Source organism: Gorilla gorilla, chromosome 18 (genome assembly GCF_029281585.2).
Source record: "Gorilla gorilla gorilla isolate KB3781 chromosome 18, NHGRI_mGorGor1-v2.1_pri, whole genome shotgun sequence".
NCBI classification, from domain to species: Eukaryota; Metazoa; Chordata; class Mammalia; order Primates; family Hominidae; genus Gorilla; species Gorilla gorilla.
Genome location: NC_073242.2, coordinates 35,508,993 through 35,536,250, shown reverse-complemented (window position 1 = coordinate 35,536,250; position 27,258 = coordinate 35,508,993). Strand labels below are relative to the sequence as shown.

The 27,258-nt window shown below is 46.6% G+C and overlaps 1 protein-coding gene across 14 annotated transcripts in view; it reads left to right on the top strand.

Annotated features, from left to right (window-relative positions):
- LOC129527637 (sorting nexin-29-like) overlaps window positions 1-27,258 on the top strand; it is a 173,974-nt gene that overhangs the window by 8,299 nt on the left and 138,417 nt on the right. For 8 of the 14 annotated variants that reach the window (XR_008672650.2, XR_010131351.1, XR_010131352.1 and 5 more), the window contains exons 2-4: window positions 17,358-17,419; window positions 21,054-21,106; window positions 26,697-26,819. Coding sequence is in view for 9 of the 14 variants with exons in the window: in XM_063699649.1 (XP_063555719.1) it covers window positions 17,358-17,419; window positions 21,054-21,106; window positions 26,697-26,819 (238 nt within the window). In the remaining 5 variants the exon portion in view is untranslated. The remainder of the gene's footprint in view (window positions 1-17,357; window positions 17,420-21,053; window positions 21,107-26,696; window positions 26,820-27,258) is intronic. The other 6 variants (XR_010131354.1, XM_063699650.1, XM_055365890.2 and 3 more) reach the window with 1 other exon arrangement.

The window sequence follows — 27,258 nt, the reverse complement described above, 5'->3', positions numbered from 1 at the left end:
GGATTCATATATGTATGTAGACCTAAAAAGATTATCAGGAAGAAATGCCTGCCAGACGTGAGTGGGTGGTTATTGTAGGGTGGTGGTCACAATTTGTTTATTTTTCTTTAAAGAACCCAGTAGATAGGAATACTTGATTGCCTACCTCTTCAGACTATGTAAGGAATGCTGATTTTCAGATATGTGTTTGTTGTTACTGGGAAAGTAGAACTCATAGAGCCAGAAAGTCATTATACTCAAGTTTTGTCTTTTGTAAGTCTTCATCCTTAAGTTCCTGGATGCTCCTTTCCATCAGTTTTTTTTTTTTTTTTGAGATGGAGTCTTGCTCTGTCACCCAGGCTGGAGTGCAGTGATGTGATCTCGGCTCACTGCAAGCTCTGCCTCCTGGGTTCAGGCCATTCTCCTGCCTCAGCCTCCCAAGTAGCTGGGACTACAGGCGCTTGCAACCACACCCAGCTAATTTTTTGTATTTTTAGTAGAGATGGGGTTTCACCATGTTAGCCAGGACGGTCTCGATCTCCTGACCTCGTGAACCACCTGCCTCGGCCTCCCAAAGTGCTGGGATCACAGGCGTGAGCCACCGCGCCCGGCCTCCATCAGTAAAGGAGACACTGAGATTCCTGTTTCAAGGGTGAGGAAAGCCAGGCCCATAGTGATCAAACAATTTGTGTAACAGATGAGCTCTAAGATTCATCATATATCAGAGTTTTGGGCTTAATGGGTAATTTACTGCTGTTTCTTGCCTGATGTTAATGTATATTTTGGCAGCTTTTTATTAAAAAAAATTTTTTTTTAATTAACGAATTTTTTTTGAGACAGATTCTCACTGTGTTGTCCAGGCTGGAGTGCAGTGCCATGATCTTGGCTCACTGCAACCTCTGCCTCCTGGGCTCCAGTGATTCTCTTGCCTCAGCCTCCCGAGTAGCTGGGATTACGGGTGTGCACCACCACGCCTGGCTAATTTTTTGTATTTTTAGTAGAGATGGGTTTTGCCATGTTGCGCAGGCTGGTCTCAAAATTCTGAGCTCAGGTGATCCACCTGCCTTGGCCTCCCAAAGTGCTAGGATTACAGGTGTGAGCCACTGTGCCTGGGTTACAATTTTTTTTTTTTTTTTTTTTTTGTAGAGATTGGGTCTTACTACGTTGCCCAGGTTTATCTGGTACTCCTGGCCTTAAGCCATCCTGTCTCAACCTTCCAAAGTGCTGAGATTATAGTCGTGAGCCACTGTGCCCAGCTGCTTTTTGTTAGTTTTCTGGAATGTTGAAGGTCACAGTTTTCTCCTCGGCACTGACTGGGCCCTCTCCGACAGTAGCTTGTACTTAGAATAAAGAATCAGCTGAAATGAATGAATGAATGAAAAAAGAATATTTGTGGTTTTCATTCAAAGTAGAAAAGTGATGCTATCAACATTTTTTCCCCCTTGTGAAGGCACTGGATTGATCTATGATGGTGGAATGCAAGAAGTACATGTTCTACCATCAGCAAACAGTTGACCCCCACCTCTGCTAGCAACTGGCGATGGACTAGGTCCTACTGATGTTGGCTATCTTGCCTCCTGGTTGCTTGACTCCAGGTAACTGATAGGAACTCAAATGCTTAGAGCTCTTAAAATTTGGAACTAAAATCCAAGATTTTATAGATTTCTCCAAATTGTGGCAATGTGAGCATATTTCCAGATAAAGCACCTTCCATCTGCCACTGTCTTGTCTATACATAGGCCGTATATTTGCAGTGGGGGTGATATCACCCTCAAGGGGGTGAACACTGGTTCTCAGGAGAGAAAAAAAACTTGCTTGGATGTATAAAGCACAGATAGGCATATAGTACACAAACAGATGTACATTGTATCTGTGGTATTACTTTTTCATGGAGGGGATGATTAGCAAAAAAGTGTCTAAAAAGTGTCCTTAGGGGGAAAGAATGAAAAAGATGGAGCTGGACACAGTGGCTCACACCTGTAATTCCAGCACTTTAGGAGGCTAAGGTGGGAGGATTGCTTGAGCCCAGGAGTTTGAGACCAGCCTGGGCAACATAGTGGGACCCGTCTGCCCGTCTTTGTACACACACACAGACACAGACACAGACACACACACACACACAAATTAGCTGGGTGTAGTGGTGCATGCCCATGGTCCTAGCCACTTGAGAGGCTGGGCTGACGTGGGAGGATCACTTGAGCCTGGGAGGTTGAAGCTACAGTGAGCCATGAATGTACCATTGCACTCCAGCCTGGGTGACAGAGCCAGACCCCTCAGACCCTGTCTCAAAAAAAAAAAAAAAAAGAAAAGATTGAGACTGATATAGGCTGCAGTAATTGTATTATTATCATACAACTTTGCATCTTGCTTTCACCATTAACATTTCAGGACAAAACTTTACCACATTGCTCCATGGGCTCACTATTGATCACTTTTATGGAATGTACAGTCCATCGTTCATCCATCATTTTGCATGTAGTACAACTTTTAACTATTGATTCTAGTTGTAGAAACTTAGCCTATCTTCCTCTCTCCCTCTCCTGCCTCTCTCCCTCTCTCTGTCCCTTCCTCCCTTTCTTCTTCTCTTTCCTCTCTTTTTCTTTTGAGACAGGGTTTTGCTCTGTTGCCCAGGCTGGAGTGCAGTGGTGATACAATTATAGCTCACTGCAGCCTTGATCTCCTGGGCTCAAATGATCCTCCCACCTGAGCCTCCTGAGTAGCTAGGACTAAAGGTGCGCCACCACACCCGTCTAACTTTTTCATTTGGTGTAGAGACAGGGTCTCAGTATATTGCCCGGGCTGGTCTTGAACTCCAGACCTCAAGTGATCCTCCTGCTTCAGCCTCCCAAAGTGCCAGGATTACAGGTGTGAACCACTATACCTGGCTTTCCTTCTTTCTTTTTTGTTTCTGTTATAAGTAGTGATGCAGTGAACATTTTTTTTTTCAAGGTAGTTTTCCATCCTTTAGATATGTCTGTAGGGAGATTTTCCAAAAGTAGCATTAACATTGAAGAGTTTATCACTTTTGATTCCTTTTTTTTTGGCGTATAATTAAACTCAGTTGAATTGATTTGATTTTTTCCAAAGTGGTTGCACTAGTTTCAATGCTGCTAGTAAGAATAAGGGCTCTGGTGGAAGCAGAGGTTGGCCAGAAATTTGGGGTTCAACATTCAGCAAACATCACTTATCAAAAGGTTGTTACCACTGGGGTCTGTTGAAGCAAAAGGATTTTGTTGGGATCGTGCTGAGTGTGTTAGCCAGGACTCTTTTCAGTGGAATGTGGCAGAAGCTGATGAAACTGATTTCAACAGCATGGGAATATATGGTGTCTTGTAATGGAAAAGTCTAGACATAGGGCTGGCTTCGAGCTTAGCTGGATCCACGTGTTAAAGGACTATCAGGATTATCTTTCTGTCTGGCTGTCAACTCGTCTTTTCTCTCTGTTGGCTTCATCCACAGGCAGCCGCTCCTCCATGGAGCGGGCTGGCCATGTGGTCATCCTGCGACTCATCACTGTGATTTTGGTTGGCCAGGTCTGGACCATAAGTCTAGTCTGGAGCCTGTGGCTGGGAGTCCATCCTACTAAATTGTCTGGATGGAGGATGAACTTCAGGGGAAGGGCTGCTGTAATTTTGGATGGGGTGGTTAGGAACGTGATGTGGCCGCAGAGGCTTCATGAGGCAGGTGGCTCCTAGGTTTTCTTCCTGAGCAGCTGAAAGGGGTTGGAATTGCCTTATCTTTTTTTTTTTTTTTTTGAGATAGAGTCTCGCTCTGTCACCCAGGCTGGACTGTAGTGGCGTGATTTTGGCTCACTGCAACCTCTGTCTCCCATGTTCAAGTGATTCTCCCGCCTCGAGCGCCACCATGCCTGGCTCATTATTGTATTTTTAGTAGAGATGGGGTTTCACCATGTTGGCTAGGCTGGTCTCGAACTCCTGACTTCAGGTGATTCACTGACCTCGGGCTCCCAGAGTGCTGGGATGACAGGTGTGAGCCCCTGTACCTGACCAGAATTGCCTTTTCCTGAGGTGGGAGAGCCAGTAGGCGAGCAGGTTAGGTGGGGGCTGAGCAGTTTGAATCCTGCAAGGGGAGTGAGGACTCTTTTTCTTGCCCTGACTTTTTGCTGTCCGGGAGCCCTTCAGAGACCTGGCACTAGTGTTTCCTCTGCTCACCCAGGCAGTACCCCGCTTCCTCTGAGGAGGGAAACTTGCCCACTCCATCTCATTTTTCTTCGCTTGCATCTGTGTTTCTTGGAATCTGCTCTTTCCTCCTACAACTTAAAAAAAAAAAAAAAAAAAAAAAAGCGAAAACCCAAAATGACATTAAAAACTATTGTGAAAACAGAATATACCTTTAAATATACATTCCTGGCACATTTAATATTTAAATTTGTAGGTATTCCTCTTCTGCCTTTGTTCAAAGCATACACTATATATGCATTTTGCATAATTGCATTGTATCTCCGTTTGAATGAGCGTTTCTGCTTACATGATAGCACTTATCCACGTTCCTTCTCTTCATGATTCTTTGAAAAGGCAGCATAGCATTCCACCAAATTGATGTACTGCAGCTATTTAACCTCTCTCCCATTGCAAAAGACAGTCAATTCCATTTATGGTGTTCTAGGATAGGATTGGTAGGCGTTTCCTGTGAAGGGCCAGATAGTAAATATTTTCTACTTTGTGGGCCATCTGGTCTCAGCCTCAAGTATTCAGCTCTGCTGTCGTAGTTTGAAGGCAGCCACAGACCATGGGTAAATGAAAGGACGTGGCTGTGTTCCAATAAAACTTTATTTAGAAAAAGTCAGCAGCTGGATTTGGCTCGGGGGCTATAGTTGACTGACCCCTACACTAGGACACTGCAATACAAATCTTCGTGCCCACTGATGCTCAGGAAGTCATTGTGTTATTACGGAAAAGCTTCGGATACAGACAAGTTCTGGATTTAACTCCCTATTGAAGAAGTTGGGCAGTTTTTTGTTTTCTGTCTTATTTTTTTGAGACAGGGTCTCACTCTGTCACCCAGGCTGGAGTGCAGTGGTGCAGTCATAGCTCACTGCAGCCTCAACCTCCTGGGCTCGAGTGATCCTTCCTCCTCAGCTCCCCAGGAGGCTGGGACTACAGGTGTGTGCCACCATACCTGGCTAATTTTTTTTTTTTTTAAATTTTCATAGAGACGAGGCCTTACTATGTTGCCTAGGGTGGTCTTGAAGTCCTGAGCCCAAGCAGCCCTCCCACCTTGGTGTCCCAAAGTGCTGGAGTTACAAGCGTGAGCCACTGCACCTGGCCTGGGCAGATTTTTGAACTTCTCTGACTTTTACTCTTTTTTTTTTTTTTTTTGAGACAGAGTCTCACTCTGTCACCCAGGCCGGAGTGCAGCGGTGTGATCACTGCAACCTCCACCTCCTGGGTTCGAGTAATTCTCCTGCCTTAGACTCCCGAGTAGCTGGGACTACAGGTGCGTACCACCACGCCCAGCTAATTTTTGTATTATTAGTAAAGACAGGGTTTCGCCATGTTGGCCAGGCTGGTCTTAAACTCCTGGCCTTTTGATCCGTCTGTCTCGGCTTCCCAAAGTGCTGGGATTACAGGCGTGAGCCAGCACGCCTGACTCTGACTCTTACTCTTAATTCCCTTTTCAGAAAATGGAAATTAAAGCAAGTAATGAATGTATAGTGCTTTTCTCAGGACCTGGAACATAGAGGACCAGGTGAAATTGTTATTTGTATCTTTTCTCATTTCCCCTGTTCCTTTTTAGCTTAATTTCCAAGGTGTGAAAAGGGATTTTGATTTATTTTTGTAGCTTTTGATATGCATTGCCACATCACTTTTCAGAACTTACTGCACCCATAGATTGTTACCAGTGTTGTGTACCTGATTTATCATAGCTTTACCAGCATTGGGGAATTTCACTTTAAATGTTTCTTGGAGGCTGGGTACGGTGGCTCATGCCTGTAATCCCAGCACTTTGGGAGGCTGAGGCAGGTGGATCACCTGAGGTCAGGAGTTTGAGAGCAGCCTGAACAACATGGTGAAACCACACCTCTACTAAAAATACAAAAATTAGCTGGGTGTGGTGGCGGGTGCCTGTAATCCCAGCTACTCGGGAGGCTGAGGCAGGAGAATCACTTGAACCCGGGAGGCAGAGATTGCAGTGAGCCAAGATTGTGCCACTGCACTCCAGCCTGGGCGACAGAGTGAGACTCCATCTCAAAAAAAAAAAAAAAAAAAAAAGTTTATTGGTTAATTTGTAGTTACATAATGGTGCCATGTGGTAGTTATTAATAGGCATATAATTTGCATTTCTCCAACCAGGAGGGAAGATATTCTTTCTTTTTTGAGATAGGATTTTGCTGTGTCACTCAGGTTGGAGTGCAATGGTGTCATCAGTGCTCACTGCAGCCTTGACCTATAGGCTCAAGTGATCCTCCCACCTCAGCCTCCCTCATAGCTTGGACTACAGGTGTGTGCCACCACACACGGCTAATTTTTAAAAAACTTTTTGTAGGGACGGGGTGTCACTGTATTGCCCAGGCTGGTCTCAAACTCCTAGGCTCAAGCAATTCCCTTGTCTCTACCTCCCAAAATGCCAAGATTACAGGTGTGAGCCACCATGCTTGGCCTATTGTCTCTTTAAAGTTTTTGTACATTGCCATGCTAGTGTTTTTTTTTGTTTGTTTGTTTTCTACAGCAAGAACTGGTGAACTGGGTTGGCCTCCTGTTTTGCAAATAAACTTTTATTGGAACAAAGCCATTTCTATTCAATTACTGTTGTCTATGGTTGCTTTTAGGCTGCAATGGCAGAATTGAGTAACTGTGACAGAGAGTGTATGGCCTGCAAAGCCTAAAATATTTACTGTTTTGCTCTTTACAGGAAATACTTGTCAATCCCTGCTCTAGAGTAATTTTTTTTTTTTTTTGAGATGGAGTCACACTCTGTCACCCAGGCTGGAGTGTAGTGGTGTAATCTCAGCTTATTGCAACCTCCACCCCCTTGGGTTCAAGCGATTTTCCTGCCTCAGCCTCCCAGTAGCTGGGATTACGGGCGGGTGCCATCATGCCTGGCTGATTTTTGTATTTTCGGTAGAAACGGGGTTTCACCATGTTGTTCAGGGTGGTCTTGAACTCCTGACCTCAAGTGATCTGCCTGCTTTGGCCTCCCAAAGTGCTGGGATTACAGACGTGAGCCATGATGCCCGGCCTGCTCTAGAGTAAATTGATGGTCCCCATTCTTTGTTCATTTATTTTGTCTTTGATCTTAGACACCATAAGCCCACATGGACGGCCCGAGCCCATCTGTCTGCATGCAGAGCCTGTCTCTTTCCATTGTGTGCTGGCAGACAGTCTGTCCTTTTGTCCTGGGCCAGTGTGCCACTTCACCCTACAATACTGGGAGCCAGTGCCCTGACTTTGGGGAAGAACGATTGTCCATTTTATCTGTGCGTATGCTAAGTCTAGAGCAGATAAAACCACCACCTCACTCTGCCCATGACAGGAATGAGGCAGCCGTTGTGCCCTGGCCAGTTCTGGTCCTTTTTATTTAAAGTAGCAACTTGGGGAGCCACAGAAGTGAGCTGCACCAGAATCTAGATTCAACAATTGTTGAGTTCCTTCTGTGATGGGAGAGTTCGTGAGGCTTCTATGTCCGAGAGCTCACAATGCATAATCCCTCCCATGATGGGGATTACATCAGCGCTATGGCAGGACTGCAGGGCCATGGGAGCACTGTGTAGAGAGACAGCAGTGTGTCCCTTGGGGGACCCTCTGCAGGAAGGCTTCTCTGAGAAGGGAACGTTTGAGTCAGCCATCGGGAGGTTGTTTTTTCTTTGGCAGCACTTTGATGATGTAGCCCTTTTTCTGTGCTAAGATTGAGCCATTCAAGGAGTGAGCCTGGTTTTGTGGAGGTTGAAGGGTACAAGGTTTGGGGTAAAATGTCAGGTCTGTCACCTCTGAGCTGTTCCTTGGGTAAATGATCAATGTCTCCAAGTCTCAGTTCCTTTGTCTGTTTCACCAGGGCGGCCAGCCCCCACCTTCCAGGTAGATGTGAGGGTTAAATGTATGTCTCAGTATGGCGGATTGGTGGCGGACCTGGCCCCAGGTGTGTTGTGTTTGTTTCATGTCAAGTTGGCTGGAACATTGTTCTCACAAGAGTATAATTAGGTGCCAACTAACTGACATAAAAAAGCTGGGTTTTCAGCCTCTCTTGAAAAACCAGGAGATGGGGCAATTGCTGGTATTGCTGTGAGGTACTGTCTGCTGGAGCTGGCTAGCAGCTGCCATCTTGAGAGGGGCACCTGCTCCGTTCTTGCGATCTGTGCCTTGCCAGCCCACCCTGCTCATTTCCATGCCCCACCTGACCCCTTGGGCACTGCGGGGGTCCCTCCTGGTCTTGTATGTGCCCCGGGCATATATTGGGCAGCCCTTTCTGCCCCCCTCCTCCTTTGCTTCTGCTTTCTTTCAGTTTCTTTATTTGGAATGGTTGTGGGTTTTGGGGGGTGGGATGGGAGTTAAACAATAGCAGCAACACTAAAGTCATCATTGGGCTGGTAGCGCCAGGCATCCCAGATGCCCGCCAGTGTAACTGAGAATGAATTCTGCAGTGACAACAGGTTGATGATGTCCTTGTTCCCTGCAAGACTCTGTATGTGGGGCCTTGGTTAGAGGGCAAGGGAAGATGGGAGCATGATTATGATGTGGGCCTGGTCTACAGCCTGCTGGGGAACTCTCACGTTTAACCATCTAACCGCACGGTGGGTGTAAGGTCTACAAACTCCGACACTATTGTTTTAATTTTTAACCTGCCAGCCTTCATTATTTCTGCCAGGGCAGTGGGCTGTTAAATCCAGCCCAAGACCTGTTCGTTACATATTGTCTATGGCTGTTTTTCACACTGCAGTGGCAGAGTTGGGTAGTGACAGCAACCCTTTGGCCCACAAAGCCTAAAATATTGACTGCGGGACTCTTTCCAGAGAAAGTTTGCTGACCCCCATTCTAAGGTATGCTAAAGGTGTAGGTTCAGTGAAAATCAGAAACAAATCATGTGAGGCAGCCCGCCACAGATGCACACGCAGGGCTTAGAGAAATGCTGTGTCCATTGCAGTTTTGCAGGGCACATTGGATGAATCACATAACATCATTGTGTGTATCCTGTAATACTAGTAAGTCATTTATTGTGTATTCATCTGCGCTTCCCGATGCTCTAGCCACTGCATAGATAATTCAGTGCAGGGTAAAGGAAATGAGAGCAAAAGGGCCAGAGCTAGGAACAGCAACTGAGGCAGGGGTGGCTGTCACAGAGGGCCTTTGCCATGAGACTTGCCATCTCATGAAGGAAGAGCCATGCCAGGCAGGGGGAGACAGGGGTGCAGGAGGGGCCCGTGGAAGCAAGGCATGGTTTCTATTACATTTATTCATTTTATTTTATAAAAATATAAATATATGTAAATTTATTTATTTATTTTTTATTTCATTTTATTTTATTTTGAGATGGAGTCTCACTCTGTCACCCAGGCTGGAGTGCAGTGGTGTGATCTCGGCTCACTGCAACCTCCGCCTCCCAGGTTCCAGTGATTCTCCTGCCTCAGCCTCCCAATTAGCTGAGATTACAGGTGCATGCCACCACGTGAGGCTCACTTTTTTTTTTTTTTTTTTTAAGTAGAGATGGGGTTTCACACGTTGGCCAGGCTGGTCTCAAACTCCTGACCTCAAGTGATCCACCCACTTTGGCCTCCCAAAGTGCTGGGATTACAGGCATGAGCCACCTCACCCAGCTGGGAGTAGGTTTTCTACTGTGTGATTCAATATGGGGACTGGGTTCTCCATGCAGTTGCCTTGTCTAGCCCTTCGGAGAATCCTACTGTAGTTGTTCCTTAGAATAGGAACATTTTCTCAGCCAACATCTACCTGTTGCAGTCCTTCTCATAAAAATATTGGGCCAAGAGTGGTAGCTCACACCTGTAACCTCAGCACATTGAGGGACTGAGGCAGGAGGATCATTTGAGGCCAGGAGTTTGAGACCAGCCCAGGCAACATAGCGAGACCCTGTCTTTACAAAACGTACAAAATTAGCCTAGTGTGGTGGTGCATGCCTGTAGTCCCAGCTACTTGGGAGGCTGAGGTGGGAGCACTGCTTGAGCCCTGGAGTTGGAGGCTGCAGTGAGCTATGATCATGCCACTGTACTCCAGCCTGGTTGACAGAGCCAGACTCCATCTCTTAAATTTTTTTTTTTTAATTGAGGTGAAATTCAGAAAACAAAGAATTAACTGTTGTTCTAAAGCAAGCAGTTCAGGGGCATTTAGTACAGTTGCATTGTTGAGCAATCAGCACTCTATCTAGTTTCAAAACATTTTCATCACCCAAAGGAAACTCCATATCCATTAAGCAGTAGCTCCCCATCCCCCTACCACCCCAGCCCCTGGCAACCACCTGTCTGCCTTCTGTCTCTATGGATTTACCTGTTCTGTCCTTCCCAGTTTTGCAAGCACGGCTCAGGTTCCCAATTGTTCAGTGAGCTTGCCCTGGTCCCCACCAGGATGACAGTGTGGTGTGTGGAAGGAACACTTGCCTGAGAGTTAGGGAGAGCAGGGCTCAGCCTCCAATGCAGCACCTGCTTGACTGTGTGCCCTTGGGCAGAATTCCTCGCACACAGTGGGCACTCAAAGAGCATTGCCTTCTTTTTCTTTTCTTGCTTGTACCTGCTTAATGTGTTACAAGGATCTCACCAGGGAAATGTCTAGCATGACATCACCTCCACCACTGCATGGAGAGACAGCGAAATACCACTATTTAAATATCTGCAGGGCTGGGCGTGGGGGCTCACGCCTGCAATCCCAGCACTTCGGGAGCCGAGGTGGGTGGATCACCTGAGGTCAGGAGTTTGAGACCAGCCTGACCAACATGGCAAAACCCCATCTCTACTAAAAATACAAAAAAAATTAGCCAGGCACAGTGGTGGGCACCCGTAATCCCAGCTACTCAGGAGGCCGAGGTAGGAGAATTGCTTGAACATGGGAGGTGGAGGCCTTAGTGAGAAGAGATGGCGCCACTGTACTCCAGCTTGGGCAACAAAGCGAGACTCCGTCTCATAAATAAATAAATAAATAAATAAATAAATATATATATATATATCTGTGTGGCCTTGATTAAGGAGCTTGACCTCTGTGGAATGGGAACCAGTTTACCTGGAGCTCCAGGGTTGCTAGGGTTAAAGAAGGAATATAGCCGGAGTGCCTGGTTGCCTCCTGCTTGTTTTCCCCTCCCCACGTGCCAGGGGTCCTCTTTCACCCTTTCATCTCCCAGGGCAGCAAACACAGAGGCTTGGATTGAATTGCTTTGCCTGGGCTTTGGAGAGAAGGTAGCTAGTTGAAAGGACTTCTGGGAGCCAGAGATCTTGATACCTTGGGGTAAGGGTTGCCAACAATGATGATAATGATAGCTAATTTTATTAAATGCTTGGTATATACCAGGCACTGTTCTAGGTGCACAATACAATTTCCCTCATTTCATCGTCCGAAGAGGTAGGTTCTCTGATGAGCCTGAAGGAGGGAGGTTAAGTAACTTGCTCATGATCACATGGCTGGTGAAGTAGGATTCTAACCCACACTATCCTGTTCTTAATTTCTGCTCTTTCTCTCCAGGAGGTCACTGTAGCTTGAATGGCGACCCCAGGCAGAAGGCTAGAGATTTGTGGTAAAAATTAATGTAGGACCCAAAGGACTCTAAACATTTAACATTAGATCCTGAGGGTTCTAAACATTGAAGACAAAGGCCGGGCACGGTGGCTCATGCCTGTAATCCCAACACTTTGGAAGGCCAAGGCAGGCGGATCACCTGAGGTCAGGAGTTTGAGAGCAGCCTGGCCAACATGGTGAAATCCCGTCTCTACTAAAAATACAAAAATTAGCTGGGCATGGTAGCAGGAGCCTGTAATCTCAGCTACTTGGGAGGCTGAGGCAGGATAATCACTTGAACCCAGGAGGCAGAGGTTGCAGTGAGCTGAGATCACGCCATTGCACTCCAGCCTGGGTGACAAGAGCAAGACTCCGTCTACAAACAACAACAGCAAAACATTAAAGAGAGACCCAACTAGGTGACTGACTTTCCCGTGCACGTGAGGATTCTGAGTAGAGTTGGGGGTGTCAGCTGACTGCATTTCTCAGACAGGTTTGTGGACCCCTGGAGGTATTCCCCTGGGTGCCTTTCCATTTTCTGTTTTCATTTTGATGGTGATCTAAATGAGAAATAGAAAGAAGCCTGTTCTTGTTCACCTGGTTGACTGCTGGCTGGGGGCTGCCCCTGGAGATGAGGAAGCAGGAAGATGGGGTTTGATCGCTCCTGTGTGGCAAAGTGTTTGCTGAATTTGCACTGGGCCACTGCTGCAGGTTGTGATGGAGGTCAAGGGTGAGCAGGGCTTAGCAGCTGGCAGCTCCAGGATCCCATGGACTTGGAAATGTATCCCTCCTCGGCCACTTCCCATGAGTCTAGCCCTGGGTAAAGGTCTTTTCCTCTCTGAGTCGCAGTGTTCTCTACTGAATGGAACCACTTTTCCTTCTTTGTCACGGATTAAATAGGTCATTTAATGACTTAGCCTGTGGTTGGGATTCCGTAGGTGGGCACATTCTTCCTACTTCTCTCTGAGTGGTGGCAACATTTGAAGCTGGCAGATTCTTCTGGGCCCTGGCGGAGGTGCTGTACTCTCCACTGGATTCAAAGGGAGAAGGTAAGAAGGAGACTGGTAGCATTGATTGCTCTGCCTGCCTGTCTCTGCAGAGTCTCCATAGACTGTAGAGCTAGAAGGGCATGATCTCATGCAGAAACCAGTGGCCAGACAAGGGAAGTGACTGTCCCTGTCACATGGCTAGCAAGCAGGCCAGGCAGGATGAGAGCTCAGGCCTTGTGACTTCCTGCTCAGTGCTCTCCACTGTTCCTCTCAGTTCATAAGTGGTCCTGAGACCACCTGTGCTCCTTTCAGCCTAGTAAAACCCCTTCTGTCTTATTTATTTATTTTTGAGACACTCTCACTCTGTTGCCCAGGCTGGAGTGCATTGGTGCAATCTTGGCTCACTGTAACCTCCGTCTCCCAGGTTCAAGCGATTCTCCTGCCTCAGCCTTCTGAGTAGCTGGGACTACAGGCGCCCGTCACCACACCTGGCTAATTTTTGTATTTTTAGTAGAGACAGGGTTTTGCCATGTTGGCCAGGCTGGTCTTGAACTCCTGACCTCATGTGATCCGTCCGCCTTGGCCTCCCAAAGTTGCTGGGATTATAGGTGTGAGCCACTGTGCCTGGCTGACCCCTTTCTCTTAAGCTCATTCAGGGCTAAGTTGGCCACAGCTGCCCCTTCTGAGGTCAAGGTTATCTCACTTGACAGCTTCTTGCCTGCAGAGAGATCACAGCCAGGAAGTGTGAGCCTCTGGGTTGAGACCTGCACAATCTCGGGTAGTTTTTGTATAAAGAACAGGTTTTTCTTTTCTTCCCCCAACCCCATCATGAAAAGAGGCTTTGCAGAGTAAGGCAGAGGAGGCTGCTGACATGTCATCCAGAACAAGCAGTAGAGCCACATTCTCTTAAAAAAAAAAAAAAGACATCGAGGATCATTGTGCATATCAGGAAGGGTAGGTGCTAAATCTTTGTTATTCAGGTGTGAAAGGAGCCAGCAGTATCAGCTCCCCTGGAAGCTTATGAGAAACCCAGAGTTGGCAGGGCGCGGTGGCTCACACCTGTAATCCCAGCACTTTGGGAGGCCGAGGTGGGTGGATCACAAGGTCAGGAGTTTAAGACCAGCCTGGCCAACATGGTGAAACCCTGTCTCTAGTGAAAATACAAAAATTAGCTGGGCGTGGTGGTGTGTGCCTGTAATCCCAGCTTTTTGGGAGGCTGAGGCAGGAGAATTGCTTGAACCTGGGAGGTGGAGGTTGCAGTGAGCCGAGATTGGGCCACTGCACTCCAGCCTGGGTGACACAGCAACACTCCGTCTCAGAAAAAAAAAAAAGAGTTAGGCCCCATCCTCAACCTCCTGAACCAGAACCTCCCTTTTGGGCTGGGTGTGGTGGCTCACACCTATTATCCCAGCTGTTTGGGAGGCAGAGGCAGAAGGATCACTTGAGTCTGGGGTGAGACCCCGTCTGTATAAAAAATAAAAATAAATAAATTATCTGTGAGTGGTGCCCTGTGCCTGTAGTCCCAGCTACTCGTAGGGCTGAGGCAGGAGAGTTGATTGAACCCAGGAGGTTGAGACTGCAGAAAGCTATGATTGTGCCACTTACTCTAGCCCATGTGATAGAGATCCTGTCTCAGAAAAAAATGCCAACAAATAAATTGCTGCTTTTTAACAAGATCTCCAGGAGATCTGTGTGGACATTAAAGTTTGAGAAGCACTGCATTAAAAAATTACCACTGGGGAGATGAAAGAGATTTTTATTTTCTTTGTACATTTTTTCCTGATATTATTCAATTTTTTTCCTGCATGAATTGCTTTTATGATGAGAAAAAAATAGCAAAGGCATTTCCAGTGCGGGGAACCCTGTCAAGTTTCCAGTTGGCATTGCTCAAGGGCAGGTAGAGCTGTCGGGCTCACTCATACTTGGAAAAAGGAAGAAAGCAAGCCTGACTTTTTTTCTATTCTGGTGTTAGGGAGGAAAGATCAGAATCCAAACCCTGGATTCTGAAACAAAGAGCGTTTGATTGATAGACACAGGTGTCAAGAGGTGTTGGAGGACCTTGGCCAGATGGGTCTATAGCCATCCTGAGCGATGCCTTGAGATGCCTCATGGCTGGTGGGAATGGTGTCTAGGCTATTCTTGATCGAAACCTCTTCCAGAAAAAAATACTAACGGTACTTTTTTTTTTTCTTTTTTTTTATTATACTTTAAGTTTTAGGGTACATGTGCACATTGTGCAGGTTAGTTACATATGTATACATGCGCCATGCTGGTGCGCTGCACCCACCAACTCGTCATCTAGCATTAGGTATATCTCCCAATGCTATCCCTCCCCCCTCCCCTAACGGTACTTTTTGAAGAGTCAGTTGTTTTATTGTGTGTCTCAAAGGATCTGCTGACTGGTTTCATTACCAGGCCTGGGGGTAAGGCAGGGTCCTTGGTATCATGGTCCTAACACAGGCTTTAGAGGTCTTGAGTCAGGATCACTGTTCCACCAATTAGTATTCAAATTTCAACAGTCTAACCCCTTTATCACGGCCCACACGATCCTATGTGACTGGCCTCTGCCCGCCTGTTTGATCTTTCCTTCCGCTTTTTTGCTTTTTGTTCAAGCCACAGCAAACTTCCTTCTGGTCCTGGAAGACGAGAGCCAAGCTTATCCTACCTCCGAGCCTCTCCCTTTGCTGTTTGCTCTGTCTGGAACACTGGCCTGCCCTGTCTTTCCATAGCTGCTCCTTCTCTTCATAGAGGGCTCAGCTCAAATGTCACCTGTGCAGAGAGGCCCTCAGTGGCTGCCTTGGCTAAAGCAGCCTTCTTGCTTCCTCCCTATCCCATCACTGTCTTTGTTTTTTCTTCCTAGTGTGACTCTCTAACACTTTTTCATTGATTAGTTTACATTTATACTTTTTTTTTTTTTTTGAGATAGGGCCTCACTCTGTCACTCAGGCCAGAGTGCAGTGGCACGATCTCAGCTCACTGCAACCTCTGCCTCCTGGGTTCAAGTGATCCTTCCACTTCTGCCTCATGAACAGCTGGGACCACAGGTGTGTGCCACCACGCCCGGCTAATTTTTTGTGTTTTTGGTAGATACAGGGCTTCATCTTGTTGCCCAGGCTGGTCTCAAACTCCTGATGTCAAGCAATCTTCCTGCCTTAGCCTTCCAAAGTGCTGGGATTAAAGGTGTGAGCCACTGTACCCGGCCTTCTAGTAGGATTTTAGCTCCATGAGAAGATGGATCTTTTACACCATTTAACTCCTGTGTCCTCAGCTCTTAAAACATTGCCTCACACACACTAGAAGTTAAATAAGTCCTGGGTGGATCAACACACACAATCACTTGACTTCCCTGAGCTTCAGCTTTCCCATCTGTGTTTGGGATCCTGGCTTATAGGGTGGATGTGAAGATGAAGGGAGATGATGCATGCATAGTGCTTAGCTTGGTTCCTGGCATGTAGGATGCGCCCAGCACATGGTGGTGGTGGTTATCAACCAGCTGGCCCTGGCTTGACCTGGAGGAATCACTGACCACCTCTGAGGTAATGCCCTGCTGCTACTCCCTGGTGCAGCCCACGTAGAGTTGCCCAAGACAGAAGCAGCCTGATGGCAATTCAACGCCTGCAGTGTGGAGCGTCTGCCCTTAGAAACTGAATTTCAGTATCCTTTGAAGTCAATGTGCTCTGTGTCTGGTGCATCATACTCCGGGCTTTGTATCTTGCTTGGAGTCATTGGGCCTCTTGTGGAGATCAGGTGTGGCTCTGCCAACTGTCTGCCTGGTGCTTTCAAGTGCCCTTGCCCCAGACCTTCCTAAATGGAAGTTCAGTGTATGTCATGTGTGTCAGTTGGGAATGCTTTTGGATGCAAGTAACAGCCCAATGTGCAGTGGTGTGGACAAATAGGGTTATTTATTTTGTGAGTGTTAGCTTGTTTCTAGTCTTGGCTTACCAACTCAGTGATATCAGGGCTGGTGTCTTTGTGATTCTCTAGGTCTTTCTCTCAGGCTCATGACGTCGTGGTGGCAAAATGCTACTCCGGCTCCACCCAACATGTTTATGATTAAGGCATGAAGGATGGCGGAGGGAGTGATGCCCTGCATAGCTCTTCTTTCTATCAGAAAGGAATGACTTTCCCAGAACTTTGGGAGCCACTTCTGCTGTCTTCTCATTGGCCAGACTGCTTAAATTCAACCTCAGCTGCTGAGAAGAGGAGTAATCAGGTTTCACAGCTTGGATTGCTGAAGGTGGCATGGGAAAAGGATGTTGGAGATGATAGTGAGAACAGCCAGTGAGCAGTTCCTGCTGTACTGGGAAACTTATATTTTATTTTAGGCTGCTGGTTGACAACTGGGGGCAGTTTTGATTCCCAGGGGACATTTGGCATTACCTGGAGACATTTTTGTTATAACTCAGGGGTTTGTGTGTGCTAATGCCACGTAGTGTGTAGAGGCCATGGATGCAGCTAAGCATCTTACAACGTCAGTAGTGCCAAGGGTTGAGAAACCTTTAGACCATTCTAGACATGTTCAGATTTGGGGAAAATTAGTTTAGCTGTTTTCCTTTGATGCAGTAACAGGCAATAGCCAAACTTCATTGTAATGATACAGATTATTGATACCTAGTTGTGCTACTGATTTTGTTAAAGATCAGTAGGAAAGGACTGATCTAGTTGGGGACAGCCGTGTCCGAGCGTCAGAGAGAACTAATTAAGCCTCATTGCATTTTAGGATCACAGAACAATGACAAAAGACAATTTCTGCTGGAGCGACTGCTGGATGCAGTGAAACAGGTAAGCAGAAAGCACACATTTGCCTTTTTGGTCGAGTAATAGTGTCAGATAATTAATGTAGGTCATTTCTTCCCTATAACATACACAGACTAACTCCCACTTTATACCTGGGAACAGTGAAGTGATCTAATCATTTTTCCCAGGAAATGATAGAGCAGTGAACACGGTCAAAGTTGGGTTGGAGGAAGTCCTGTGTCTTGAATTCCCAAAGCCCTCTAGAGGACCCCATCCGTCAGTGATGTCCCTTCAAGAAAGGTACTGGGCCAGGCGCAGTGGCTCACACCTGTAATCCTAGCACTTTGGGAGGTCAAGGTGACCGAATCACTTGAGGTCAGGAGTTCCAGACTAACCTGGCCAACATGGTGAAACCCTGTGTCTATTAAAAATACAAAAATTAGCAGGGTGTGGTGGCAGGCACCTGTAATCCCAGCTACTTGGGAGGCTGAGGCAGGAGAATTGCTTGAACCTGGTAGGTGGAGGTTGCAGTGAGCTGAGATTGCGCCACTGCACTCCAGCCTGGGCAACAGAATGAGACTTTGTCTCATTAAAAAAAAAAAGTCATTGATGTGGGTTTCAAAGTCTCATTGTCTCATTTCCAAGCAGTTGTGTTTGAGGGCAACTCTGAGGGGTGCAGAGGTGGTGGTTTGGAGTTAGGACCCTTGAGCACAAGAAGGCTAGGACAAGGAGGATGGAGGCCACGCCTGAGGTCCTCTGCTGCTGCCCCCAGCTGTGTGGACACTCCAGGTAGCTTTGCTGTGATTGATGTGATGCTGTTTGTGATGCTTGACTCCGGCTGGGCTTGGAAGTAAGCTTGGATGTGAGACTGGAATCTGCTTGCCGCATGTACCAGATGCATGCTGCTGTTAGCTGTAACTGATTACACCTCCACTGTGTGCCAGGCTCTCTGCTAAGCACTTTATATTTAATCCTTCCAACAACACTGTGAGATTATAGTTCCTACAATTGGTTTCATTTTACGGATGAAGAGACTGAAGCTCAGAGGGATCCAACAACTTGCTCAAGGCGTCATAGTAAGAGGCAGAGCTAGGATTCAAATCTAGGAATTCTAGGAGCTCGCTTTTTGGAAGGGGCAGTTGACAGTTATAATTATGTATGTAATTACACTATAGGGAGGTAAGTATTTTAATAGGGGTGTGTGTTAAAATTTTTTTTTTATTTTTTAGAGACAAGGTCTTGCTGTTGCCTAGGCTAGAGCGCAGTGGTACCATCATAGCTCATTGTAACCTCAAACTCCTGGGCTCAAGCAATCCTCCCACCTTAGCCTCCTGAGTGGCTGGGACTACAGGTGCATGCCACCACATGTGCCGGGGTGTACACTGAGTATTGAAGTGAGCCCAGAGAATGCAGTATCTATGCAAGCCTTGAGGCATTGTATGGTAGGAAGGACACAGGCTTTTGGCTCAGACGTAGCTGGAATTAAAGGCCAGCTTTATTACTTCTTTAGCTCTGTGTGTACAGGGACAACTCGTGCACCCTCCCTGAGCAGCTCTCTGCTCTTCTGTAACTGGGTCGCTTATCTGTGTATGGCTGCTGAGGGAATTGGCTTGTTTAAGTAGGTAAAGGGCCTGGACAGAGCCTGGTCCTCTGTTAACATGGTAACATCTGGAGCCCATGTTATTAGCTGGTTCTTTCTCTGCTGCAGAAATGGAAAATATAATAAGGCGAAGAGGCAAGTTGAACTACTTTAAAGGTAGCAGTTAGAGAGAAATAACGTGGAGCTTATGCCCAGAGCTGCTGCTGTTTTTTTTTTAGATGGAGTCTAGCTCTGTCTCCCGGGCTGGAGTACAGTGGTGCAGTCTCAGCTCACTGCAACCTCTGTCTCCTGGGCTCAAGTGATTCTGCTGCCTCAGCCTCCTGAGTAGCTGGGACTACAGGTCCGTGCCATCACACCCGGCTAATTTTTGTATTTTTTAGTAGAGGTGGGGTTTCACCATGTTGGCCAGGCTGGTCTCGAACTCCTGACCTCGGGTGATCCGCCCAACTCGGCCGTCCTAACTGCTGGGATTACAGACATGAGCCACCGCGCCTAGCCTGCTGTTATTATCATTATTATTATTATTGTTATTTTGACGGTTAAAGTGTTGCATATGACTTTTTTTGCATGACTTTCAAAAATAAATTTTATTGATGTATAATTTACATATAATAAAATATAGCCATTTAAGTGTACAGTTTCATGTGTTTTGACAAATATGTTATTTAAAATTATATGTATATACACACACACATATACACATACACACACACAGATACACACACACACATTGTAGTAGTTTTGATAATAAGTTTAGGAACCCTGCAAGCGTGCTACCCATAGCAGAGATACTATACCTTTAAAAGAAAAGACAAGTAGGCCAGGCACGGTGGCTCACACCTGTAATCCCAGTGCTTTGAGAGGTTGGGGCAGGAGGATATCTTGAGGCCAGGGGTGTGAGACCAGCCTGGGCAACATAGTGAGACCCCTGTCTCTACAAAAAATAAAAAATATGAGTTGGACCTGGTGGCATGTTCCTGTAATCCCAGCTACTTGGGAGGCTGAGGTGGGAGAATTGCTTGAGCCTAGGTATTCGAGATTACCATGAGCCATGATGGCACCACTACCCTTCAGCCTGGGTGACAGAGAGAGACCCTATTTTTTTTTTTTTTTTTTTTAAGAAAATTAGAATAGTGGATAATGGTGATGGTTGCTTAACATTGTGAATTGAAATTTACACCTAAAGATGGTTAAAATGGCAATGTTTATGTTATCTATATTTTAATTTTACCAATTCAAAAAGTAGCCTGCAGGGCCGGGCGCATTGGCTCACGCCTGTAATCCCAGCACTTTGGGAGGCCAAGGCGGGCGGATCACCTGAGGTCAGGAGTTCAAGACCAGCCTGACCAACATAGAGAAACCCCATCTCTACTAAGAATACAAAAATTAGCCGGGCATAGTGGCATGTGCCTGTAATCCCAGCTACTGGGGTATCTGAGGCAGGAGAATGGCTTGAACCCGGGAGGCAGAGGTTGTGGTGAGCTGAGATCGATATTATACTCCAGCCTGGGCAACAAGAGTGAAACTCCATCTCAAAAAAAAAAAAAAAAAAGAAGTAGCCTGCTTTTATTTTTCCCACCCTCAGTAAATTGTCATTCTGCACAACCAGATGACTCATATGAGGCTTGATTTGTGCTGTTGTAACGTCATAGCCAGTCATGACAACTCTGGGGCTCGTCCAAAGGGATCCATTCAGCACAGACTTGTAGAAGTTGTAATTATCGCCCGTGAAGAGCTCTGTGTGGTAGACAGTCCGCTGCCGACAGGCAGGAGCAGCTTCCTGGATAATGCACAGATGGCTGTGTGCTTTTGTTTTTCTGTTAGCAATGTTTTCCCACAAGGCTTGCTTCTGTACAAGAGGGAGATAAGGGTTTCCTTTAAGTGGCAGCTTCAAGGCTGGGGTGCGCACCTTCTTAAGTCTTGTGCTGATACCCAGGGGACAGGGACGTCCTCACTTGGCATGCAGAGCTTCTGGTCCCGTGTCCCCTCCCTGACCCTTAAGCCCTGTGTAGGCTGTTTTATGACGTTTTGAGTGTGCCATCCCAACAGCTGATCTCAGCAGCTTCTTTTTCTGTGCAGTGCCAGATCCGCTTTGGAGGGAGAAAGGAGATTGCCTCGGATTCCGACAGCAGGTAAATATGTCACTTCTAAAACCGTTGACCATCGAGGTTGGAAAGGCGGCAGAAGGCGGCCGGCTTCTAAAACTGTTGACCATCGAGGTTGAAAAGGCGGCAGAAGGCGGCTGGCTTCTGGGCTCTGCCTCTGCAGCCAAGAGGTGCAGCGCTGAAATTTGACTCAACCGTGGACTCTCTGTGTGGTGACTGCTCATCTCCAACACTCCACATTTTCCATAATTCTCTTTCTAGGAATCTATTCTGAGGGAATTATTCGAGATACCTTTCCATATAAAGTTATTTTCAGGGTAATTAATAATTATGAGAACTTGGATGCCTAAATACCCAAGAATTGGGAAATGGTTAATAAAATATAGTGCATTAATGGGGTGGAATGTTATATAGCCATTAAAAATGATGTTTATATAGAATTTGTTTTCAACAGAAAAATGCATAGGTAGTGGTTTAAAAATTACATATATAGTAAAAAGGCATATGTTATAACAAGAGCAGGATCCGAAATTATATGCGTATGGAGTGGTCCTAGCTATGTTAGATAGCAACTCTGGCCAGAACACACCGAAACGTGGCCTGAGGTAGCAGTAGGGGTAAGAATACTGGGAATGTTGCTTTCTAGTATTTTTCACATTTTTTATTGTGATCATTTGTTCCTTTTATGACAAAAATAATTCCTAAAAATGGGCCGGGTGCAGTGGCTCATGCCAGTAATCCCAGCACTTTGCAAGGCTGAGGCAGGTGGATCACTTGAGGTCAGGAGTTCGAGACCAGGCTGGCCAACATGGCGAAACCGCGTCTCTACTGAAAACACAAAAATTAGCTGGGTATGGTGGTGCACACCTGTAGTCCCAGGGACTTGGGAGCCTGAGGCAGGAGAATCGCTTGAACCCAGGCTAATTTTGGGGAAAATTAAGGATTTAGGAGGTGGAGGTTGCAGTGAGCTGAGATCGCGCCACTATACTCCAGCCTGGGTGACAGAGTGAGACAGGATGAGACTGTGTCTCAAAAAATAAAATTCAGCTGGGCGCAGTGGGTCATGCCTGTAATCCCAGCACTTTGGGAGGTTGAGGCGGGTGGATCACGAGGTCAGGAGTTCGAGTCCAGCCTGGCCAAGATGGTGAAACCCCATCTCTACTAAAAATACAAAAAATTAGCCAGGCACGGTGGCGGGTGCCTGTAATCCCAGCTACTTGGGAGACTGAGGCAGGAGAATTGCCTAAATCCAGGAGGCAGAGGTTGCAGTGAGCCGAGATTGCGCCACTGTACTCTAGCCTGGGCGACAGAGCAAGATTCCATCTCAAAAAAAAAAAAAAAATTTCCTAAAAATGGCCATTGACATTCATGACCCAGGAAAGGCTGACATCATTGCATAAGCTGATAACATTGGCTGGAAGGAGACACATAGGGCTTGGCAAAGGTAGGAGACACATAGGCATCCAGTCCTTGCTGCAAATGCGTTGTGAGCTCAGTCAGAGCTGATCCTTGCTCTGTAGCCCCTGGGGTGGCAGGAGGGACATTCCTGTGTGGGAAGGAAAGGGAAGGGAACTTGCTTGCCCACCGTTCATCTCATCCTGGAAACTGTTCATGTCCCCCACCCTCTCACCCTAGCCCACGCTCCCGTGTCCATCGTTCCTTTTTCTGTCCTTTCCTACCCTTGTTCTTTTGTAGAATTTTAACAGCCATGAGACAGCATGTAGACCTTCCTGGAATAGAGCCACGTGGATGATTTGAAACTGGCACAGATTTAAAATGATGCACCCTATTATCCGTTCCTTCTTTGCTTAGGTTTTCTCCATTGCACGTATTACCATCCAAACTATATATACATTCGGCTTTTTAATTTTGCCTATTACCTGTCACTATAATGTCGGCTCTGTGCAGGCAGGGATGTTTTGCTGTCTTGTTTACAGATGTTTCTCTAGTGCCTAGAAGCATCTAGAAGGTGCTCAGTAAAAATTTGTTATCCGGATGAGTGTGTGTATCACATTGTACTGTAGTCAAGCATTTAAATATCTGTGCCACCACGAAGCCTGTGAGATTTGAAGGCAGAAAGGGTGTTTCTCCATTTATTTTTAAAATGTTACTTCTCAGTGTTGTACACAAGCACTTTGTGCCTGTCGTGCATTAGATTCTCAGTATATGTTTGTGGCATTAGATCATTCGACTGATTGATCAATTTAGTCCTTCCTGAGGGCCTACTATGGGGCCTGGCCTTGGTCCACACAGGGATCCAAGGTCTGCTTGCATCAGAATCACCTGGGAGGCTTACTGATTAATGATCCTGTGTCTAAGTCCTGTCCTAGTTGTACTGGAGCAGGATGTGTATATGAGCATGAGTGTGTGTGTGTATGCCTGAAGCCGAGGAGCTTGCTGAGAATTTGCATTTCAACAGGACTCCCAGGTGATTCTGCTGGACACCAAAGCTTCCAGTGCAATCACTGTTCCAGGGTCTGGGATGCAAAGGTAATTAGGAAAGACTCCTCCTTCCTGGCCAGGTTGGTTTGTCTGTGTGTATGGGTGTGTGTGCCGTGTGTGTGTCTAAGTATCCATGACTTCTTGACCACTTTTCTTCATTACCATGCTGTCCACTTCCTGAGAGAGGCAATCCTGCTCTGAATGTTGGGTTAATGTGTTCTTACATGGGTGGAGTATCCCTCATCCAAAAACCCGAAATTCAAAATGCTCCAAAATTCAAAACTTTTTGAGTACCAGCATGATGCTCAAAGGAAATGCTCATGGAAGCCAGTTGGATTTTGGAGTTTTGGATTAGGCGTGCCTGTTAAGTATATAATGCAAATATTCCACAGTCAGGAAAAATCTGAAATCCGAAACATTTCTGATCCTAAGCATTTTGGATAAGGAATACTGAACCTATATAATAGAATTTACTACCATAACCTTTGTTATAGAAAATGTTCTATTTTATAGTAGAATTTAAAAAGTTAATTCTTTCTGTGATAACTGTTGTTTATGGCTAAAAGGAGTACGTGGCTTACTATTACTAATAATAGGCCAGGCGCTGTGGCTCATGTCTGTAATCTCATTGCTTTGGGAGGCTAAGGTAGGAGGATTGCTTGAGGCCAGGAGTTCAAGGCTGCGGTGAGCTATGATCGTGCCATTGCATTCTAGCTTGGGCAATAGACAGAGACCCTGTCTCTAAAATAATAATAATAATAATAATAATAATAATAATAATAATAATAGCCAGGCATGGTGGCTCACGCCTGTAATCCCAGCACTTTGGGAGGCTGAGGCGGGAGGATCACCTGAAGTCGGGAGTTTGAGACCAGCCTGACCAACGTGGAGAAACCCCGTCTCTACTTAAAATACAAAATTAGCCAGGCATGGTGGCGCATGCCTGTAATCTGAGCTAAGCAGGGAGGCTGAGGCAGGAGAAGTGCTTGAACCCAGGAGGCGGAGGTTTTGGCAAGCTGAGATTGCTCCATTGCGTTCCAGCCTGGGCAACAGAGACCCTGTCCCTAAATAATGATATTAATAATAATAATAGCCAGGCATGGTGTCTCACTCCTGTAATCTCAGCACTTTGGGAGGCCAAGGCGGGAGGATCACCTGAGGTCGGGAGTTCGAGACCAGCCTGACCAACGTGGAGAAACCCCATCTCTACTTAAAATATAAAATTAGCCAGGCATGGTGGTGCATGCCTGTAATCCCAGCTAGGCAGGAAGGCTGAGGCAGGAGAAGTGCTTGAACCCAGGAGGCGGAGGTTTTGGTGAGCCGAGATTGCGCCATTGCGTTCCAGCCTGGGCAACAAGAGCGATACTCTGTCTCAGAAAAAAAAAAAAAAAAAAAAAAAGCAATAATAATAGTTATAGTTTATGACTGCTTTTGCTACATTTTATTTATGTTGATTCTTAGTCCTCAGAAGGAGCAGAAGTATTGCCCTTTCTTTTTTTGTTTTTGAGACAGGGTCTTGCTCTGTTGCTCAGCCTGGAGTACAGTGGTGTGATCATGGTTCACATCAGCCTCAACCTCCCAGGCTCAAGATCTTCCCATCTCAGCCTCCTGAGTAGCTAAGACTACAGATGCAAGCCACCATACCTGGCTAATTGTTGTATTTTTTGTAGAGATGGGGTCTCACTATGTTGCCCAGGCTGGTCTCAAACTTGTGGACTCAAGTGATCCTCCCACCTTGGCCACCCAAAGTGTTGGTATTACAGGTATGAGCCACACTGTGCCTGGGTTATCCCTTTTTTACTGATGAGAAAACAGATTCAGAGAGGCAAAATGCCATAGCCTAAGTTAGACGTTTTGGAACGGCTAGAGTTCCATGACTTGTTCTTTCTCCCTTGTGTGCTATTTAGTGACTAAATGGTTTTTGAGGCTGAGTTTAAAAAAAACAATTATTCTCCTCTACCTCAGTGGGATTCCTTCTTAATATCAGAGACCTGGTCTTACCTTTGAAATGTATTTGGGTAAAGGTGGCACCACCTTCATGTTGGAAAGGCCACATCATTGTCCCTATTCTGTGAGAAAGTTGAATCTCGGCTGGATGCAGTGGCTCACGCCTATAATTCCAGCCTTTTGGGAGGCTGAGGCAGGCGAATCACTTGAGGTCAGGAGTTCAAGACCAGCCTGGCCAACATGGCAAAACCCCGTCTCTACTAAAAATAAAAAAATTAGCCAGGCGTGGTGGTGCCCACCTGTAATCCCAGCTACTCGGGAGGCTGAGACAGGAGAATCGCTTGAACCCAGGAGGCAGAGGTTGCAGTAAGCCGAGATCACACCGTTGCAATGCAGCCTGAGTGAGAGAGTAAGACTCTGTCTCAAAAAAATAATTAAAAAGAAGAAGAAAGTTGAATCTCAAGAGGGAAAGTCAGCGAACATTTAAAAATAACTTAGGACTGACAAGATAGATGAGTTGCCTCCCTTCCTCACCGCTGATAGCTGGCCCGACCCTGGAGTTGAGCTCAAATCCACTCACTTCCCTCCAACTCCTCTGCTGGCCCGCGGTCCCCATCACCAGCATCTCACAGGATGGCCGTTGCAGCCCTAGGCTCTTCCCATTCGTTCTTGTCCTGCTTCCACCACATTGAATGCAGAATGCAGATTCCCTCACCTCATGCTCCCTTGAAACCTCCCAGCTGCCTTGTCTTTGCTCTTGGGAGAAAGACCCATGTCCTTAACACAGCCTGGAGGCCTCACATGCTTTCCCCTGCTCTCTGATCCAGCCATCTGCCCTTTTCTCCTTTTGTTTCACTACTTTTCACTACTAGCTTTTCACTACTTTTTCTTTCTTTTTTTGAGATGGAGTGTCGCTCTGTCACCCAGGCCGGAGTGCAGTGGCGCTATCTCGGCTCCCTGCAAGCTCTGCCTCCCAGGTTCACGCTGTTCTCCTGCCTCAGCCTCCCGTGTAGCTGGGACTACAGACGCCCGCCACCATGCCCAGCTAATTTGTTTGTATTTTTAGTAGAGATGGGGTTTCACCGTGTTAGCCAGGATAGTTTTGATCTCCTGACCTTGTGATCCGCCCGCCTCGGCCTCCCAAAGTGCTGGGATTATAGGCGTGATCCACTGCGCCTGGCCTGCTTTTCACTACTTTTTCAAGGAAATTTTTTTTTCTTTTTTTGAGATGGAGTTTCGCTCTTGTTGCCCAGGCTGGACTGCAATGGCGCGATCTTGGCTCACCGCAACCTCCGACTCCTGGGTTCAAGCGATTCTCTTGCCTCGGCCTTCCAGGTAGCTGGGATTACAGGTGTGTACCACCATGCCTGGCTAATTTTGTATTTTTAGTAGAGACAGTATTTCTCCATGTTGGTCAGGCTGGACCTGAACTCCCGACCTCAGGTGATCCTCCCGCCTCGGCCTCCCAAAGTGCTGGGATTACAGGCATGAGCCACCACACCCGGCCTGGATCGTTTTTGACTTACAAAAATGACAGCTTGTTCAAAATAGTTAAAAACAATATGTTTTTCGTATGCCTCTCTTTTTTAAAACAGAGTGTGCAGATTTCAGGCTCAGAGCCGTCCTCTGGCCATGGCAGAGAGTCAAAATTTATTACATTAATTGTATTTAGTTTTTTTTTTTTTTTTTTTTAACTTGAGATGGAGCCTTGCTCTGTCGCACAGGCTGGAGTGCAGTGGCGCGATCTCAGTTCACTGCAACCTCCACCTCCCGGGTTCAAGCGATTCTCT